The sequence below is a fragment of the Cricetulus griseus genome, chromosome 7 (genome assembly GCF_003668045.3).
Source record: "Cricetulus griseus strain 17A/GY chromosome 7, alternate assembly CriGri-PICRH-1.0, whole genome shotgun sequence".
Taxonomy (NCBI): domain Eukaryota; kingdom Metazoa; phylum Chordata; class Mammalia; order Rodentia; family Cricetidae; genus Cricetulus; species Cricetulus griseus.
Genome location: NC_048600.1, coordinates 71,702,497 through 71,721,079, shown reverse-complemented (window position 1 = coordinate 71,721,079; position 18,583 = coordinate 71,702,497). Strand labels below are relative to the sequence as shown.

Sequence of the window (18,583 nt, the reverse complement as noted above, 5' to 3'; positions counted from 1 at the left end):
AAGAAGTAAACATTTATTATTTAAATCACTTGTCTGTGGTATTTTATTATACCAGGCAAACCACCACAGTCATTTTTCAGTTTGTTACCTTCCAGCTCCAAAGACGCTGTGCCTGCCTGCCATGGGAAAATGCCTCTGCACCTTTAAACCTGTTTCCCTTCAGAGCAGTACATGTGCTGTGGTCGCTCAAATGAGCTGATGGGCACCACAATATAGAAGAAGGGTTTGCCACGTTGGCTCTGACGTGCTCATTGGACAGGCAGCAAGGGTGGTGCCCTGGCACCGGGCTCCTGCAGTAGGCAGGTCTCCAGGTCTAGCTCTTACACTGCCCAATTCTTCATTGGCATTCAGTGCCAGCAGCTTCCCAGCACCTGTTCCCTGAGTGGCTTCCAAGCAGAAGGCAGCTGTGACACACTTCACCGAGCCTCCTTCCCTAGCACCCTAACAGGAAGAGCGACACATTTCACGAATGGGTCACTACAGCTACATCTCTGCCGTGAAGTACCCTCCCCAATAACATCAGGAGGACATTAGGCAATGCTCCACCTCAGCCCTGGCTGGAGGGTGCTTCCAGGACATTAATTTCAGTAGCTGAGAGTCAGGGCAGGCCTGGAGTGACAATGGTATCTGTCACTAAAGGTCAGAGACTGCTCTGAGTGCTTTGTGTGTTTGAGATCATTTAAATCTGATAACTGGACCAGGTGGTGGTGGTGGTGCAAGCCTTTAATCCCAGCATTCAGGAGGCAGAAAGGTGGACCTCTGTGAGTTCGAGGCCAGCCTGGTCTACAGAGCGAGTGCCAGGACAGGCTCCAAAGCTACACAGAGAAACCAAACAAACAAAAAAGTCTGATAACTGGCTGGAGAGATGACAGCAAGTAAATCACTTGCCACGCAAGATGGCAGGAGGGAACCGACTCCACAAAACTGTCTTCCACACAAGCACCCAAAACACAATTATACACAGGCACAATGACCCCGACAAGAACCCGGGAGGCAGGTTCTATCACTGTGGCTCTTTTACTTCATTTTATTTCATTTTTTTCATGGTGCTAGAGACAGAACCCAGGAATTGAAGTACACAAGGCAAATGCCCACCACGGAGCAGGACACCTGGCCCTTCATGCTCCACTTAAAATGAGAAAACAAAGAGATTAAAGCATGCAGCCCAACTCACACAGCTAGTGAAGTGCCAAACTGGGGTTCAAGCCCAGTCAAACCTGTGGCCTTAAGGCTAGAGTTAGACCAGGCATGGTGGCTCATGCCTGGAATCTCAACACTTGGGAGGTAGAAACGGGGATGAGGAGTTCCTTGGCTACACAGCCAGATCCAGGCTAGACAAGGATACACAAGACCCTGTCTCTAAAAACAAAACAGTGCAAGAGATAGATAGCTCAGCAGTTAAAAGCTCTTGTTGCTCTTCTAAAGTATGTAGGTTCATCTCCAGCAACGACATGACAACTCAGCACCATGTGTAATTCCAGTTCCGGGGGATCTGACTCTGTCTTCTGGCCTCCACAGGCACCAGGCATGCACACAGTGCACAGACATACATCCAGTCAAAATATTCACACACACAAAATAAAATAAAAGTAACTTTCAAAACGAGGATTCAAAAGCCTAGGTTTAAGGCAGCATGATGGTTAATTTTTCAGAATTATTTGGGGAAAGAATTTCAATGAACAATTGGGTAGATGAGGTTGACCTGTGGGCATGTTTGTAGGGGACTGTCTATATTATATATTAATTGAAGTGGGAAGACCCAGCCCATTCCCTGGCTTTGGGCTTTGGACCACATAAAAGCCAAGAAATTGAGGTGAGCACTGAGCATTCGTGCATCCATTCTCTCTCTTCTTGATCGCACATGTAATGTGACTAGCTACTTCAAGTCCCTGATTCCTTGACTTCTCTGCGACAAGGGATTGCAACACAGATAGAATCCTGACCCCGAGTAAACCCTCTCTCCCCTAAGTTGCTCTTTGCCAGAGGATGTTATCACAGTAACAGACAGGAGACTAAGGTGGGGAGGGACATGCAGGGGAGAGGAGCAGCCGAGAAGGCAGTCTGGGGCTGCTACACATCACCGACTGCTTACTCCAGCACGGTAAGCACTCTGCCCTGGAATGACCCGTCCAGCCGCCTAGCTGTCCTCAAGGACAGGGAAAGGCATCCTTTCCTCTTGGAATGTCAGTACTTAGCAGAGCCAGCCTGGGGCGCATCCAGTACTGAGAAACAAGCTGATGAGCGACTGACATGTTGAATGAAGTAGACCAGCTTGTACAGCAGCTCCATGGACAGAACTTTCAGGTCCTGTGGCTTCTCTGTCTCACCTGACCTGGTAGTTGAGGGAAAAAAAAAAAAAAAAAAAAGACTACATGTTTCAACTCATAAACTGCAGGATGCTTGAAAAGCAATTCTGGTCATATGGTTTTATGACTGGGCATTCTTTTGCTACAGGAACTAGAAGATGAATCTTTCTAGATCATGGATCTGGCTCTGCCTGCATGGCAGTCTCTCTCAGCCCAACACCTGCCTCTACTTCTCAAGGCTAAGTACCACTGAACTTGGGAGACCTTGACTATCCCACACAGCACCCCCCTTCCATCCCACAATGCTGACTATGCTGTCTTCCTGTATGGAATTCCTCTGTTCCACCCTTTCCCCAGCTGTTTCAGTGCAGGCTAACCTAACTTCCTCTTCTTGAAGGAAGCAAGCCAGGGCTCCCTTCCTCAGTAAGCCTCCTCCAGATGGAGTCCAACTTGCTAGCTCTCACACACACTCATATCTATCATTCTGTTCCAGGAAGTCCTTCCTAGTCTAGGAGAGAGACACCAGGCTCTGTGGACCAGTCAGGTTCTCGGTGGTTGGAATATGGCCTGGGCTGAAAAAACACTTCATCTTCCCCATGCTTCACATCCTCGGGTATTCAATGGGGATAACTACACTCTCTAGCCACTGCTGGCAGATTAAAAAAGACAAGGTAGCAGAGGGCTTCACATTACACCCGACAAAACAACTAGCAACAGTCACTGTCACCAACATCTGGAGGTTTGAGACCACAAGAGACAAGTCCTGTGGCTGTAGCACTTGTCATGGGATCTGGACACAGTGGGATGAATGAAAGGATTCCTTCTCCCTTCACCTCAATGGCTGGTCTCTTTGCCTCAGTTACTCCTTGTATAACCATGGCGACCTATCTAGTTATCCATTGCCCCAAACCATCCTAGCTTCCCAGTCTCTCCAGCCCAGGAGTCAGAGCCTGAGATCCAGTGTCTCCTACCTCTCCAGACTTGTGCAGTTTCAATGACTACTGCCTCTCTCATTGCTGCTGGGGGAACATCCCCTTTCTGCCACCTGAGAGGCCTGGTCCTACTTCACACACATTGTTACGGTCTTGGCCTTGGCCCAGATAAAAATCATCTCTTTACATAAACCCGTCCTGACCACAACCAGTGTGGTCAACCAGTACCCCATAGCAGGATGCTGGTCTCCCAGGCAGCACCTGGCTTTTTGTATGTAGCACACAGTAATTCCTCAAATCAATTTAGTGGGGACCCAGAACAAAAATTAATTGTTGCAATCAATGTAGGAGCCTGGGACAAAACGAAATGGTGTAGAGGGGGAGGAGGAAAAGAGAGATCTTAATTAGGAGCATGGCTTCAGTTAAATAACACGTGTGTGCAGTGTGACACTTTAATGTTCTCTCAGGAGAGAACCTTTCCCATAAACTAAAAAGGAACAGAATTAGCTGGAAGAGATTAGTACGATTACCTACGTGCCAGGTGTTTCTGGCTTATGGTACCTCTAGGTTCCCAGGGCTCTCTTTCCTCTTTGTATCTCTTCACTTCTTCCAAAGACCCCCATCAGTCATGGAGGATGAAGGATGCACTCCAGTTCAGCATGGCCCCATCCTAACTGTAGCTACCTTCTTTCTATGAGAAGTCTCATTCTGAGGTGCTGGAGCTTAGGGATTTAATTTAATGCATGACTTGGGGATATGTTAAAAGCCACCCCCATCCCTGGAATCCACCTGCCTGTTTATCCACTTCACAGGAGCCATGGGCCTAGGAAAAGGCTGGCCCTGGCCAGCAGCCCTTCTCCTCAAACACCTACCATAGATCTACAGGATAATGGGCTCCACCTCCAACAAATACCTTTTCTCCACCACCAAGAAGCAAGCAGAAGCCCACATGCTAAAGAATCACAGGGAAAAAAAAAAAAAAAAAAAAAAAAAAAAAAAAAAAAACAGCCCAGAGAAGGTATTCCCAATTGCCAAGAACATCTGAAGGGATGCATAAAACCCTCCTCAGGCAAGGGTACCAACCAAGCAATCCACAGGGCTGAAGATGGAGACTGCCTGGGGAAGAGAAGTGGGGTTCTGCCAGGGCTCCTCTAAGCTCTGCCAACAATCCTTGGCTGTTACTATGAGCTCACACTCTCAGAGCCCTCACGTCTCACCAGGGAAGAAGGAAGTCTGTCTCTCTCCCAGAGGAAAGTGTGCAGTGTCTCCCAGAACCAGGGCCCCAGGGTGTCCACATGAGATCTAAGGGGAGAGTAGGAGGTAAGATTTATCTGTCATGGCTGTGCTTCAAGGGGGTTCAGAGACAAGAGTATGCACCATTCATTCATTCATTCATTCATTCACTTATTCAGACTGAGCACATCCTGTGTGCTATTACTGTGTATGTAGCAGTAAATAAGACAGGCAAGGTGCTCAACAGAAACATGAACCAGTAAATGGCTAAATGAGGCTAGTCAATGTTAAGGTGCTGTGTGGGCAGTTCAGTTTCAGATACTGAAAGAGATAGAGAAGTGGTCTCTGGAGCTGAGACCTCAAAGATCATGACCCAGTCATGCATGGATCTTTGGGAAGAACATTCTGTGTCCAGGATCATGGAGGAGAAAACATGCCTGGTGTGTTAAGACTTCTGCCACGGCTGGGCTGTTGGGCAGGTAGAGAGGGGCAGGTCCGGAGTGGAAGGTGAACAGGAACCAGCAGGAACTTGAGCTGTATATATTGTGGGTACTGCCTTGTCAAGCTGGAGAGTTTTAGAGGAGGGACAGGTGCCTCTTGGCTCTTTGTGTGACACATTCTCTGACTGTAGGTACTGACTGGACTATGATCTCACAGGAGGGCAGGGCTATGATCTCAGCAAAGTCGGGCAGGCACCGAGTTGGGGGCATCAGCAGGAGGGAGGAGTATTTGGTATGTGCTGCAGAGCTTTGCTCAGCTACAAGGATAAGCCAGACCCACTGGAGGATGCAGGGTCTTACAGTGCGTCTATGGCTGGCAGGATCCTCAGAGCTCATCCTCTCCATGACCACAACTCACAAATGGAGGAATCAAAACACTGACTGAATGGTTGGGAGCCAGCCCATGGTCATACAACTCCTGGTGGCTGCCACCTGTCAACTGAGGGCTCCTCTATCAGGAAGAGACCAGAGCAGGGGCTAGCAAGGACCAGAGCAGGACCAGAGTTTACCCACTCCACACACTTCCTGTACCATAAAGAAAGTTCTACTAGAACACAGCACGTTCACTCATGGTGTGACCACTACTGCAATGGCATATTTGAGTAGCTGCAACAGAAACCAGACTGTCCACAAGCCCAAGGGAGCTCTTGACTGAAAAATTGCCCCCAGACACAATGGCCATGTTTGGGAGTAGAACTCCTAGGCAGGGAGGGAGGGAGTATGGGCTCACCTGCAACAGTCTGGGATCCTGTTGGCCCCACCACCCCCACCCCATGTCCATTTAAAGCCTCCCTAACAGATCTCCTCCTGGGATGACTCAGAAACATGACTTCCCTTTGCTGGGCAAACCTAGGTGCCTGGGGTTATACAAAGTAGTAAGCTCTACACATACTTCTAAGAGACAGACGAATTCCTCCTCCAGTGGCCAGGTAAAGCTTGCTGGGAAAGGAACAACTTGAGAAGAGGCAGAAAAGCTGAGTTTGGGGGTGGGGGGCAACTGAGAGATCCTTTGTCACCCCAAGTCACAGTGGAACATGGAAGAACCTGCTGAGGGAAATGGGTTGAGTGCCCCATTCCTGGGGAGGTTCAGGTTAAACATGGCTTCTCAGGCAGGAAATGGCACCAGCCCAAAGGGAGGGAAGCGATACCTTTTTGTGTACCCTTTAACCGCTGCTGAGAGAAAGAGCAGAGACTGACAATTTGGGTTGAAACTAATCAAATGTCCCTTTATTACCTCTGGCTTGGCACCTGGCAGCCTTCTCAATGTCCCCCATTGTTCCCTGGCCCAGGCCCTGGCAGGAGCTGTCAGCTGTCTCTCCTGCTGCCAGGGGAGCTGAAGAGCTGCAGGATTCAGGCTGTGGGGATGGGAGGGACCAGGATCTGCACCCCAGAGGGCAGGCGAAAAGAGCTGTGGGTGGGAAACTGTCTTCTCCCTCCTATCTGCACATTGCTCGCATGCCAGGAAAGTCAGTTTCCATTTTACAGGCAGAGAGGTGAAATGACTCCCCTTGGGGTCAATCAAATTTGACAGCTAAGAACACAGATCTGGGAGCCAGAAACCTAAGCAGAAGCACCCACTGTGACTTGTTTCTGCACAGGCCTGGAAGTTACTTAGGTGTCCTAAGCTTGCTGTCCCATCTGCACAGTGATAACAGGCAGAATGTCCTCACCTGGGGATTGGAGGGCTGAAGAAAGGTCATCGCACAGTGTGTCAAATGCAGACTAACTCAATAAACAAGTGATCTCCATTGTCTCCACTAAGGAGCCAGGGCGCAAAGACACGGCAGGCTGTCATTCCAGGACTGCTACTGCCCCAAGCCAAGACTCCCACTGGGGCTTCCCTCATCCCATGTACCTGCCATAGCAAACCCCCCTCCCCCATGGGAAGTCCCTGAACTGTGGTGACCACATCCAAGGGCCTTGGACTCAGACCTATATGGCTGCATTTGGCTGAACTGCCTCCCGAAGGATGCACTGGGGACCCCAATCAACCACACATAGGTCGTCTGTTCTCTGATGACTCTGGGATGGCTAGAGTCCCCTATGGCTGGAGAAGCTATCCTCACTCTCCTGCAAAAATCCTACCACATCCTGCTACTTTCCCTATATAGGAATGCAGAGCCAGGGAAGGCTGACAGCCAACATAGGAGAAAATAGGGTAGACCATGTCTAAACACAGCTGCTAACAAACTACCACCGACAGCCCCCTAGTAACAAGCAAGCTTCAGCAGACGGAGGGAAGCCCAGTTCAGAGGCCTAGACAGAAGCCAGGGACCTGCCCCACCCTTTGTTGGTGAGAATCTGCATATAAGCTTAGAGGGTCTGACTGATAACCAGGGACCACATACTTAACTCTTCCCAGTTATCATGTTGTCCTCCCTGGAGAGTCTGTTAGAAGGCTCTGCCTCAACTCACCTGCTCCAGTCTAGTATCTCATCAGAGTTTTCAAGCAGCTCCCATGAAACTGAGTATTTGAAGGGTGAGGCGCCAGGTTTCAGACCACAGAGGGTGGCAGGGTTTGGAGAGCTAGAGGGAAATGGGGGCTTGTCTAGAGAGGCAGCTGCAGTGGGACCCAGTACATTCTCATGATACCCACACCTGGGTCTATTGCCAGACTTTCGGGTTTTTACCCCAAAAGACCAAAACGAAGAATTTTTCCTAAAAAAACGAGTTATTTAGCAACTTACTTTTTTTTTTATTATGCCATTTTTCTTTTGACAGTTTCATACATGCACACAAGATAATTTGATAACGTTCACCTCCAACTTCTACCACTCACTGCCCCTGGACAACAGATTCCCCCATCCCTTCCACCTTCCCATCTTCTTTTTTAATAACCCCTGAATCCAGTCAGTGCTGCTCACTGGGGTGTGGGCTGGCCCACTGGAGCATGGGCAACCTACCAATAGCCACACTCTCAAGAATAGACTCGCCCTCCACCAGCAGCTATCAACTGTCAATAGCTCCTCAGCTAGGGGTAGGGCCTCCCCCATCCGTGTTGGAACACTGACTGGATTTATCAACTCACTGCCCTTTAGAAACAATGATGGCTAGCCAAGTAAAAAGGCCAACCCTGGACAAGCCACAACCACTGAAGGGCCAAATGGGGCCCATCCATGGGTTAGGACCCATTAAGGATGCATGCAAACTGGGGAGCTGGGGCGGGGAACAGGTTTTAGTTTAGTTCATAAAGTACTTCCCATACAAGCTTGCAAGACCAGAATTGAATGCCTAGAATTCATGCATTAAAAAAAAAAAAAATCCAGCTGTGGTGACATACCTGTAACCCAGCAATGGAATGGGGAGGCAAAGGCAGGAGGAGGCATGAGGCTCATTAACTAGCCTAACCTAACTGGCGAGCCCCAGGTCTCAGTGAGAGACCTTGTCTCAAAAAACAAGGCAGACAATCCCCAAAGAATGACCTCTGAGGTTGACCTTTGGCCTCCACATACATGAGCATCCACCCATTCCCTCACATACCTCCCACACACAATTAATGAAGGACCTTTGAAGAAAACAGCTGTTAAAGCTTATTGTCAGGAGAATAACCAGGACTCCAAATTACAGACCCCAGTGCACTGAAATCATTAACTTCTTGCTGAAGTTAGGTAGCAAATTTAGTAACTAGTTATTACACACACACACACACACACACACACACACACACACACACACACCCTCAGCTGTCAGCAATCGACAATGATAAATACTCAGGAGGAAACAGGCAAGAAGAAACAGTTCTCACTTGAGAGTACGGTGTGCTTGAACAGCGGGAAGCCACACATACCAGATATCCCAACCCAGGCCCTCTAGGAATCTTATTCCCTATATAAGCCCCCAGCACCAACCCGCCTCTTGGGCAGACCCACACCAGCACACAACTGGAGGCCCAGGCTCTTGGGAGGTCAAAGGACCATGGCCAGTTGTGATCCCCGTCCTGGCACTGCTACTGGGCACTCGGTGGAGCAGCTTTCCAGAAGCAACAGCCATCAGAAACAAGCATCGGGTTTACAGCTTGCAGTGGTGACCTTCAATCTGTCCTTCTTTACTCCCAGGACAGACTGGACTCGACCCAATCACACAGACAGCGGCTCTAAAGGGGTGGACAGAAGCAGCCAAGCCTGTTTCCCTCATTGCTCAGCTGTGTGGCCCCAGATATGCTACTGCATTTTGCTGTCCTCAGTCACCCATCCTGAACTAACACCAGGACACCGTGTAATGCGCTGGGAGAAGGAACTTGATGCCTGAAAGGTAAATTATGGTACTTTAAGTCGGGACTGCCAGACTTGGTAATGAGAGATAGGACTAGTTCCCAGCTTTACACTGTCTCTTCTGCCCTCATCATTAAAGGGAAGGGCTCATGAGTACTTTACAAAGCCACCCTTCCCCTGGGGCCCCTGGCTCAGGCACCTTGCCCTGGTCCCACATACAACCCCGCCTTGGAAAGCAGCAGATGGCAGGCGCTCAGCCAGTCTGTGCAGCCCAGAGAGCGCCAAAGGTCACCACTCAGACAGGATCTCAATCAGGATCCAGGCTCAGAGCCTGACCTGCTGGCATCTAGCAGAGTGCTGCTCTCCGATGTCCAACAGAAAATATGCAGAGAAAGGCACTTCCAGAGAAGAGGCCTGCAGGAGACCCTCTCTGTGAGTGGAGCAGGCACAAGAAGAGGTCTCTCCCAGATGTGGCAAAGAAGAGATGTGCGTGGGAAGCTGCAGGGTTGCAACTCTGCCACATTCCTTGAAGACTCTATCCTTTCCAGGCTCAGGGGTCCTCTGTGCCCTGAAGCTCATGGAAGCCATTCCTGAGGCTGGGCCTCCAGCCCGGGTCAGTAGCTACTGAAACAACCAGATAGCTCATCCCTCAGTCCTTGGTCATTAAGTGGAAACACAAACAGGAGGGGCAAGTCCTTGCCTCCATGAAGCAGTCTGAACAGGTCAGGAATGATCACGCTGTATGACAGATTTGCACGGATGTCTCACCAAAGAGAGCAGGCTTCCATCTAAGCAGGCAGATGAGAAGAGGGAGGCTGAGGAAAACTTCTGGGGCTAGAGTGGCCAAACACACTTCCTGGAGACAGCTGGTAAGGAGATGATTCTAGAAAGATGTCAAAGGCTTGGGTTCCTTCCCAGGTGGAAAACATGAAGGCACCACGCAAAGACTGCTTCAGGTTCCTAATTGTCAGAGAACGCATGCAAAGAGAAGAGTTGGCGCACACGACATCATTCTTACCTCCCAGTTATGGCAATGCTCAGAACCCATGCCACCTCCATGAGTGCCAGACCTTCCTTCCAGAGCTCTAACCTTCCAGTGACAGCATAAGCTTCCCATGCTTTCAGCCACAGAGAAGCTAAGAAACTAGTCCCTACCCAAAGCCAGGTCAAGCTGAACCACAGCCACTTTTATTGCTGCCAGGGGCTCCAGTTCTGGGCTAAGTGCCATGCTCAGGGCTTTGTGCTCAGTGACCTGACTCTTTTGACACAGACCAGGGATTTCAGGTATGGACATCAGGTGGCCCACCTAATCCTGTGGGATGACAAAGCTGAAACCTTGTAACTGGCCAGCTACAGGCTAAGGGAACAGGAAGGTCCTATTATAGCATCACTCAGGAGCCCACTGGGAAGGTTTAGTCCCAAGGCAATGGCCTCTCCCCTCTGCTCAGATATCCCAGTAAGAGGGAGTGGAGGGTGGGCTGAGAGACAGGTCCTTTTTTCTAATCAGATATGAAGAAATAGAGTATCAAAGGGCTCAACATCACTTGCATATGTGTGTTTGCGTGTGTGTGTGTGTGTGTGTGTGTGTGTGTGTGTGTGTGTGTGTGTGAGAGAGAGAGAGAGAGAGAGACAGACAGACAGACAGACAGACAGACAGACAGACAGACAGAGACAGAGGAGAGACAGAGACAATGCATATGAATGTTCAGGTGTGTGACCCATTCCCATGCTTGTGGAAGCTTGAACAGGACATAGAATGTCTTCCTCTATCACTCGCTGCCTTATTGCCCTCAGACAGGGCCACTCACTGAGTCAGAAGGTCACTGTTTTGGCTAGCCTGGCTATCCAGCAGGCTCTGAGAATCTAATTGTCTTTGCCCCCAGCACTGAGGTAACGGGCACACACAGCCAACCATGCCAGGCAGGCTTTTAATGCAGGTGCTGGAGATTCAAACCCAGGTCCTGAAGCTTGCAGAGCAACAGCAATCTTACCTATGGATTACCTCTCCGACCCCCAACATCGTTCTTTCTAATGCTGTTTTAGACTCAGGTGTCTGTCCCGAGAAAGCGGAAGCAAACCCAGCACCTGAAGCTCAGCTTTCCCTTGGGAGCAAAGGGAAGAGACCCAGGGCTTGCTTTCTTCCTTTTCCTTTTCCTCTCCTATCAACACTCAGCAGAGGGCAGCAAACAAGAACCATGAAAAGATAAGAGAGAGGAGAGCGCCACATGGAGAGAAAGCTCCATATGCATAAACACACACCCACCCACCGCAGCAAGCGGAATTGTTTAGCTTCCTCGAGCTTCCAAAGTATGAACACTCCCGCCTCCTCCAGTGAACAGGGCCAGGCAAAAAAGAGTCGAAGCTGAGGAGACACAAGTTCTTTTTTCAGCTTGAGAAAAATATGCAGTGGACTGACTTTTCCTGTGTGGAGGGGAAGGGCTGCACTCAGGACGCATGTGAGGGGAAAGGAAGGAGACCGCAGAACTAGTGAGACGCAATAATAGGAAGATGTCGTTCAACCCGCCCTACTGTGCTGGCAAAAATCTGGGCCCATGCCTCCCCAGCTGTGGACAAGGCCATGCTCCGAATCTCAGTCCAAGATGGTCAGGGCTGATGGGAACACAAATTTATAGCCACAGATTCTGCATGTGAGGGTGAGTCCAGGGTGGCCAACAGGCAGTGTCCTGATGACTGAGCCCAATGACTGAGACAATGCACCAGGACTCTAGGTGCTAGCATCTGCTCAGGGTGTCCCTTTTTCCTACGAGTGCTCATATCCTACTGTGGGGAGCTATTCTTTCTCTCACCTGAGTGGACCAAACCACCCCCGGCTCCAGCATGGGTGCAGTCTACTGGCAGACACATGGATGTGACAGTTTCTGAGCATGGCAATCCCAAACTGGGACAGGAGGACCAGCTAGGGATCGTAAGGAAATATGGGTTCTTCTCTTCTACACAGGCAGCTAGAGACAGACTCTCTTCCAGGATTGTGTTCTGCTACCGTGGGGACTTGGTCTAGGTCACAGCTAATAGAGAAAAAGCAAGAGAGCCCAGATCATCCAATCCTTACAACCACAGAGGTCCCAGCAGCCTGTGAGCTCTGTATTGTTTCAGGCTGAACCCACTGTTATTCAAAATAGATGCAGAAGGGAACATAAGAAGGAGGCTCCGAGGGCCAGTTAGTTCTGTCTGCTGTGGACAGTAACACTGTCATGTGCCACATACCTTTGAATCCCTCTACCCCAAGCAGGGTTCCTTCATGGCTTTAACGTTTAATCCATTTTATTTGCTGGCCTCCAAGACTCTTCGAGATCATCTTGGCTCTCAGGGGAAATAATGGCAGAGGAAAAGCCTCGGCTGTGAAACAGCGCGAGGACCTCAGAGAGCTGTGTTCTGGTCTGTGTGTCTCCTGGGAGAACCTGTTTAAGAAATCAGCCCCTCTGGGGCCTCAGTTTCCATCAGCCAAAAATGAAGGGCATTGGACTCAATGTCCTCTGAAATCCCCTGCCTGCTCTGAAACTTTAAACATTCTATCTTCCCAGACATCTGAGGGCAGGGAGGCCACCGTGGAACCTGTGGGAACTCACGCCCATAGAATCTACCTCTTGTGTTAGATCCACCAGACATGAGAACAGTGGTTCTCTGGAAAAGCAAGATCCTTATACAAACTCTCTGCTTCCAGACTCAGACATCCAGAGAAGATGGGAAGGACCAGGTAGCTATGTAAAACACAGATGCCACTGAGGCACAGTGAACCATAGTGTGCCTCCTTCACCTCCAGGTGCCTTTCATAAAGTGACAAAAGACATCCTGGATGCCACCTCTGAATAAAAGTCTGCTGTAGACAAGGTACAATTAGCAAGCTAGATGGTTATCTTTTCAATAGGCCTTTGCTTTCCCATCCCCGGCTCCATTATCTGTTATCTGTCACCAGAACCGACATACAAAAAGCTGCCTGAGAAAAGAAGTTAGAACATGAGCAAATGCCTAAGTTGAGGCTCCAGCTTGATTCTAGACCTTTCCTACAAACACTTCCAAACTCATGGGATCCTGGGATGTCAGGATCAGAAAAGCCAAAACAAAACATCTATTTCCCACATCACAAATGATGCCAGCAACTCTACTTGAGAAGCCTCTTTGAGCAACAGAGTGAGGCCGAGTCTGGGATCAGTGGTAAAGACTGACTAACAATGTCTGCCCTGGCCATGGGTGGGTAGGCATCATGATGACATATATATGCCTCCCTCCTTTCTGAATCTACATGCATTTCACAGGTGAGGACTACAAGGCCCAGAGAGGTTAAACTTCCCTGAGGTCACAATGAGCATAGGGCAAGAAAGGACCAAAAAAATCAGACCTCTCTCCCAGGCTTTCCTCCGTGTGGATCCTCAGTAGACAGCAGGCCCAGGAGGAGGAGGAGGCAGAGGCAGAGGCAGAGGCAGATTTGCTCTGGTAAGTCAAGAACCCTTCCCTGGTGGCATCAGATTTCAGCTGGGCAAGCTGACAGAGAAGTGATTAGCAGTCTCAGGGACACCAACCCCTCCTTGGAAAAGTAAAGAAACTGCTCCAGACCACATTTCCATGGTACTTAACTTGCTGATGGGTAAAGTTCTGCTACCAGGAAGACTGAACGGAGGTAAAGTGTTGATTTCCGGGTGTTCCAAGAATAAAGTTCAGCTTTGACACAGTGAGAAAACAAAACAAAACAAAAAAAACCCTGATACTTGAAAATCATAATCCACATTATTTCATGATCCTACCAATCTCTACTGAACAGATTCCATTATCCAGGGGAGCCATTTCTCCACCAGTGATCCTGGCTCAGAAGAGGGGAGGAGCTGCACCAGGATTCCTACTGTGGGATTTTAAAAACCAATCCACAAGCATGAAAGATGAAACCAATCCTAGAATTAAACCAAGATGTCAGGCAGAATAGGGAATGAGAATGAGAAGGATTCCCCCAGTTAAAACAAAAATGGCCTCGAGGCTGGCCTTCCTTATTGATTCTTGAAACTTTCAGAAAGCCAGCTGTGCGACCAGCTAGACTCTGAGCCCACATGTGTGCTTTATGAATCCAATGTCCTGTTTGGCGACTCCAGCAGTACTGGGATGAGGCCATCAGGTCAAGGCATTAGAGGATTGCTCAAACTGAGGTAAGTAACCTCACATAAGAGCCACTAAGATACCTCACAGGGATAAAGTCCCAACAGTCGTTTTTTTCTGGAGCAAGGTCTCATGTAGCCCAGGTTGGCCTTGAACTCATGAGCCTCCTGCTGTCACCTCCTGAGTATTGGAATTATAGGTGCGCATTACCAGGCAGGTTTATGTCGTGCTGAGGGTCGGACACAGGCAAGCACACTATCAACCCAGCCACACTCCAGCCCAGTATTTATTTCTACCAGAACGATCACAGACATTCTTGGAGATGACTCTCAACAGTAACAGGGTAACAACTGGTCAGCACCATCCCAACAACTCTGGATGCTGAAGACTGTTTCCCAGCTAGCCACTTGATATGCTCCCTGCAGGCTCCAGGACATGGAGGGGTGGGAGAAGCCAGCCTCTTTCCTGGAGGCCAAATGACATTCAGAAGAGGGGCCCCGAGGGCTCTGCATCTGTAGGAGAACGGAACACAAAGGGGCTGTGTGGAAATTTGGCAGTGTTCTAGAAAGGCAGCCTATGAATGTTGAATCCTGCTGCACCTACCAGGGCCCATCCTTGAGAAACAGTTCCCTTGTGTGACACCCCCCCCCCAAAGCAAGGATAATCACACAGCAGCCCTCCCATACCGCTTCATCATTTCTCTCTTCCCTTTATGCCACTCCAGAGAGGCAGACAAAAAACTGGAATGTGGGGAGGTCCAGGTAGCACCTCCAAGAGGCACTCAGTCACTGCTCCTCTCTTTCTCTCTGCCCAAAAGGTGGCCTTACTCCATCAATACCTTCTTGCACAGTGAGTAATTTACCATGAAAGCTAAGGCCAAACCAGCAGTTAACCTTGACCTTCCTGCTACACATCTGGGTCTATAGAAAATGAAAATTAGGATGTCTTTGGCCTCCATGGCAAGTGAAATACGAGGGCTCTCTCCAAGCAGAGGCAGAATGTCAAGAGCTATTTTAGAACTGTTCACAGCCATTCCACAGGAGAGTCTGCACCTGGCTGGACACACCCACTCTCAGCCAAGGCTGTGTCCAGCAGAGCATCCCAAGATAGGAACACTGCAAGGAACCCCAGAACCCACGGGTCCACTGACAGCATCACAGAATGTTGGCATCATCAAATCAATCATATGAGGCAAGCAAGGCTCAGAAAGGGAGACCAGACTCATCAACATACAGCAAGCTAACAAGTTGAGCTAAGAACATAAGCCTGGCCTCCTGCCACTGATGCCACACTGGGCAGTAACAGAAGAAAGAGATTTCCCACAGGAAAACCCCACTCAAAGAGTTTAAGGGAGAGAAGTCTAAACTGGCTGTCAGAGTTTGAACCAGGGATTCAAAAATGGAGTTTTCTTACTTGCCAAACAGTAAGATCTACCATATAGATAGATGACCCAGAGCTTTGGGACAATTTACAATTACAAGAGTGACAAAGCCAAGTTCAAACTGATCTGCTCTGTAGCAAAGAGTTCTCCATGCCCCAGAATGCCCAGATGGCAGCCTAACAGCCTAACACTGGGAGGGAAAGAGGGTGGGGAGGTGGGGGTTTGGGGTGTGGTTAAAGCATGGTTAAAGCATCAATCTCAAGAAGTCACAAGACCAGCCAGCAGTCAGTCAAGGAGACCCTCATGCTCAGCTTCTGATGCTCCAAGGAAATGGGGCATAAGTAACTCTAATATGTCCTCTACTCCCACTAGAGGAGATAGCTCAAGCATGCCCACGCTTGCCAGGAGCTGGGATAGAGAAGCTGGGATGGTCTGAGGAAAATGACAGAGCTTATCTATGCCAGGAGGCTGATAGTCCACATCCATGCACACACCTGTGTATATGCACACGAACATACACCACACACACACACACACACACACACACACACACACACACACACACACACCTTTGAAGAGGCAGACCATCCCAATTTTGTCACTATAATCACATATCATTATACAAAGAAGGAAGGCTGGGGGTGTTCTGTCCTGGGGACATTGGGCACCTGTAGCTCTGTGACATCTGGAGAGCTCTCCATCAGAGCATCTATGTCACTTCTGGACTCCCTCAAGGATCAAAGGTGACAAGTTCAAGGACAGGCACTCAGTCCATACCTGGCCTCCTCTGAGGCAAGGGCTCAGTATTCTCAAGAGAGGCACAGAATCTGACTAAAACAGAGGCTGGGTGCAGTGTGTTGTCGGGAGATGGCTCGCTGGTTAAGAGCACTGGCTGGTCTTCCAGAGGACCCAAGTTAGACTCCCAGCACCCATATGGTGATTCAGAGCCATCTGCAACTCCAGTTTCAGAGGATCCTATGCCTCCTTCTAGCCTTAACTGGGCACCAGGCACGCATACAGTGCACACATACATGTAGTCGAGGCACACATATGCATTAAATAAATGAATGAATGACGGCAGAGGCTCCGGGTGGGAGACTTAGAGGTGTCCCTGTGTAGATGGCAAACCAGGAAAGGTCTGGTCTGAGTCAAAACACTAGAATTGCAGGGGCGAGGGGCAGGGATGTTCTGAAGAACACCAACAAGAACGCCCAGTATCTCCATTCCCACTGACAGAATGAGCAATCCTGAGTGGCTTGGAGATGCAGGTAGGATCCTCCAACGAGACCGCTGAAGAGGCCAGGAATAATAGACGACAATAAGAGAAACGGGGTCAACTAGGTAAAGGGTTCAGGGCTGAGCACTGTTTTAGGCTGAAGTAGGAGCCTGGGCACGTCTTTGACTTTCCCAGAGCCTTGGTGTTCCCATCCCCAAAATGGGAAGCTCTGCCTCGGAGCAGACATGCAGGGTAGGTGGAGCAAGGAACTGCAATCTGGGAGTGAAGTCGGAGAGAGGGTACTCCCCACCCTCGGCCGCGGACCACTCACCTGTACCGCCGCGGGGGCCACTGCCACCCCCGATCCCCCAGGGCTACCGTCGGGCTGCCGCTCGCGGTACAGAGCCCAAAGCCCCACGTTGGGCAGGAGTACCAGGGCCGCCAGAGCCAGCGCCACCGCCTGCAGGAGCCGCTTCTCTTTGCGCCTCATCGGGGCCGGTCCGCCCCGCCGCACCCCGCCGTGCCCGCCTCGGCTTTGCGCGTCCGCCCGCCCGTCCGCCCGGCGGCGGCAGCAGTTCGGCCAGGAGAAGCGGCCGCGGCGCCGGCCCCGCTCCAACTCCGCGGCACTTCCGCCGCTCGCCGGCTGGGGAGCCGGGCGCCTCCACCATGTCGCCGCCGCGGGGGTGAGCTCCAACCCCGCCATCCCCCGGCAGCTCATCCCAAGTCCTGCACCTCATCTCCCGCCGAGGAATGCACGGTTGAGTTCTATACACCTCTATCCTTCAATCCTTCACCTATTTACAGAGTATCTCAGCCCTCCGGGATGCTCGGGGCCCTGGCTCCTGTCCGCTCTCCCCCGCGGACCGCGATGGTGCGTCCCGCTTCTCCGCTGCTCCCCTCCCGCCGCAGCTTTGCCAAAGTCCCGGAGTTGGGGAGTTGGGCGCTCGCTGGGGCCGCTGGGCGCGCGATCGGGGATGCCCCCGGAGACCCGCGTGGATCTCCGCAGCCTGCGAAAGCCCGGGAGCTGTGCGGACACACTGCAACGTACCGCACTGGGGGTGCTGCAGTCTACTCTTCCCGGCTCTGCCCCGGGACGTGTAGACCAGACCCGCCTTTGACCTGGAGACTCCGCGCAACCTGTATGCAGAGGACAACACCGTGCGCGTCTCTCAGAGGGTTGCCGGGTATCCTTCCGTCTTTTCTGCAAGCTGTGCAGTGCTGGGTGCCCCGTCACCAGTCTGGGCTCTTTGCAGAACCTACGAGGAGACCGGAGCCTCTTTGCGAGACCTATTCTCATGCACATCCAACCCGCTGGCTTGGACTGACTGCCTTCCAGTCCCAAGTGTGCTTCTGGACACAGTGCTCAGAGCCCTTTCTGAAACCTCGTGTCCTTTCTCTTTTTTTTCCTCATTTAAACCACCAGCGAGCGCTCACGATAGGCCAGACACTGGGTCAGGAGTGGGGAGTAAGGAAAAGCAGAACTCGCACTGGTTCCTAGGGTTTGCAGCGCCGAATGTTGGGTGCCAGGGACGAGGCTGTGCATGCCAGAACCTTGGCGACATGCCCAAAGAAGTCTAGCTTCTGAGTCGGGGACCTGGACTCAGACGAAGCCTGTGGGATCCTCCTCTAGGCGCTTAGTGCCTGTATTTTAACAGCTTGCTCCCGGATGCCCAAGAACAGCCCTTGCTCTCTGCCAGCCTT

General features: G+C 50.7%; 1 protein-coding gene across 2 annotated transcripts in view; it reads right to left on the bottom strand.

Annotated features, from left to right (window-relative positions):
* Nucleotides 1–17,505, bottom strand: part of Galnt10 (polypeptide N-acetylgalactosaminyltransferase 10) — a 141,752-nt gene extending 124,247 nt beyond the window's left edge. The window contains exon 1 of one of the 2 annotated variants that reach the window (XM_027427436.2): nt 17,214–17,505. In XM_027427436.2, coding sequence (XP_027283237.1) covers nt 17,214–17,372 — 159 coding nt within the window. In that variant the 5' untranslated portion in view covers nt 17,373–17,505. The remainder of the gene's footprint in view (nt 1–17,213) is intronic. The other variant, XM_027427435.2, reaches the window with a different exon arrangement.
* Nucleotides 17,506–18,583: the final 1,078 nt, after the last annotated feature.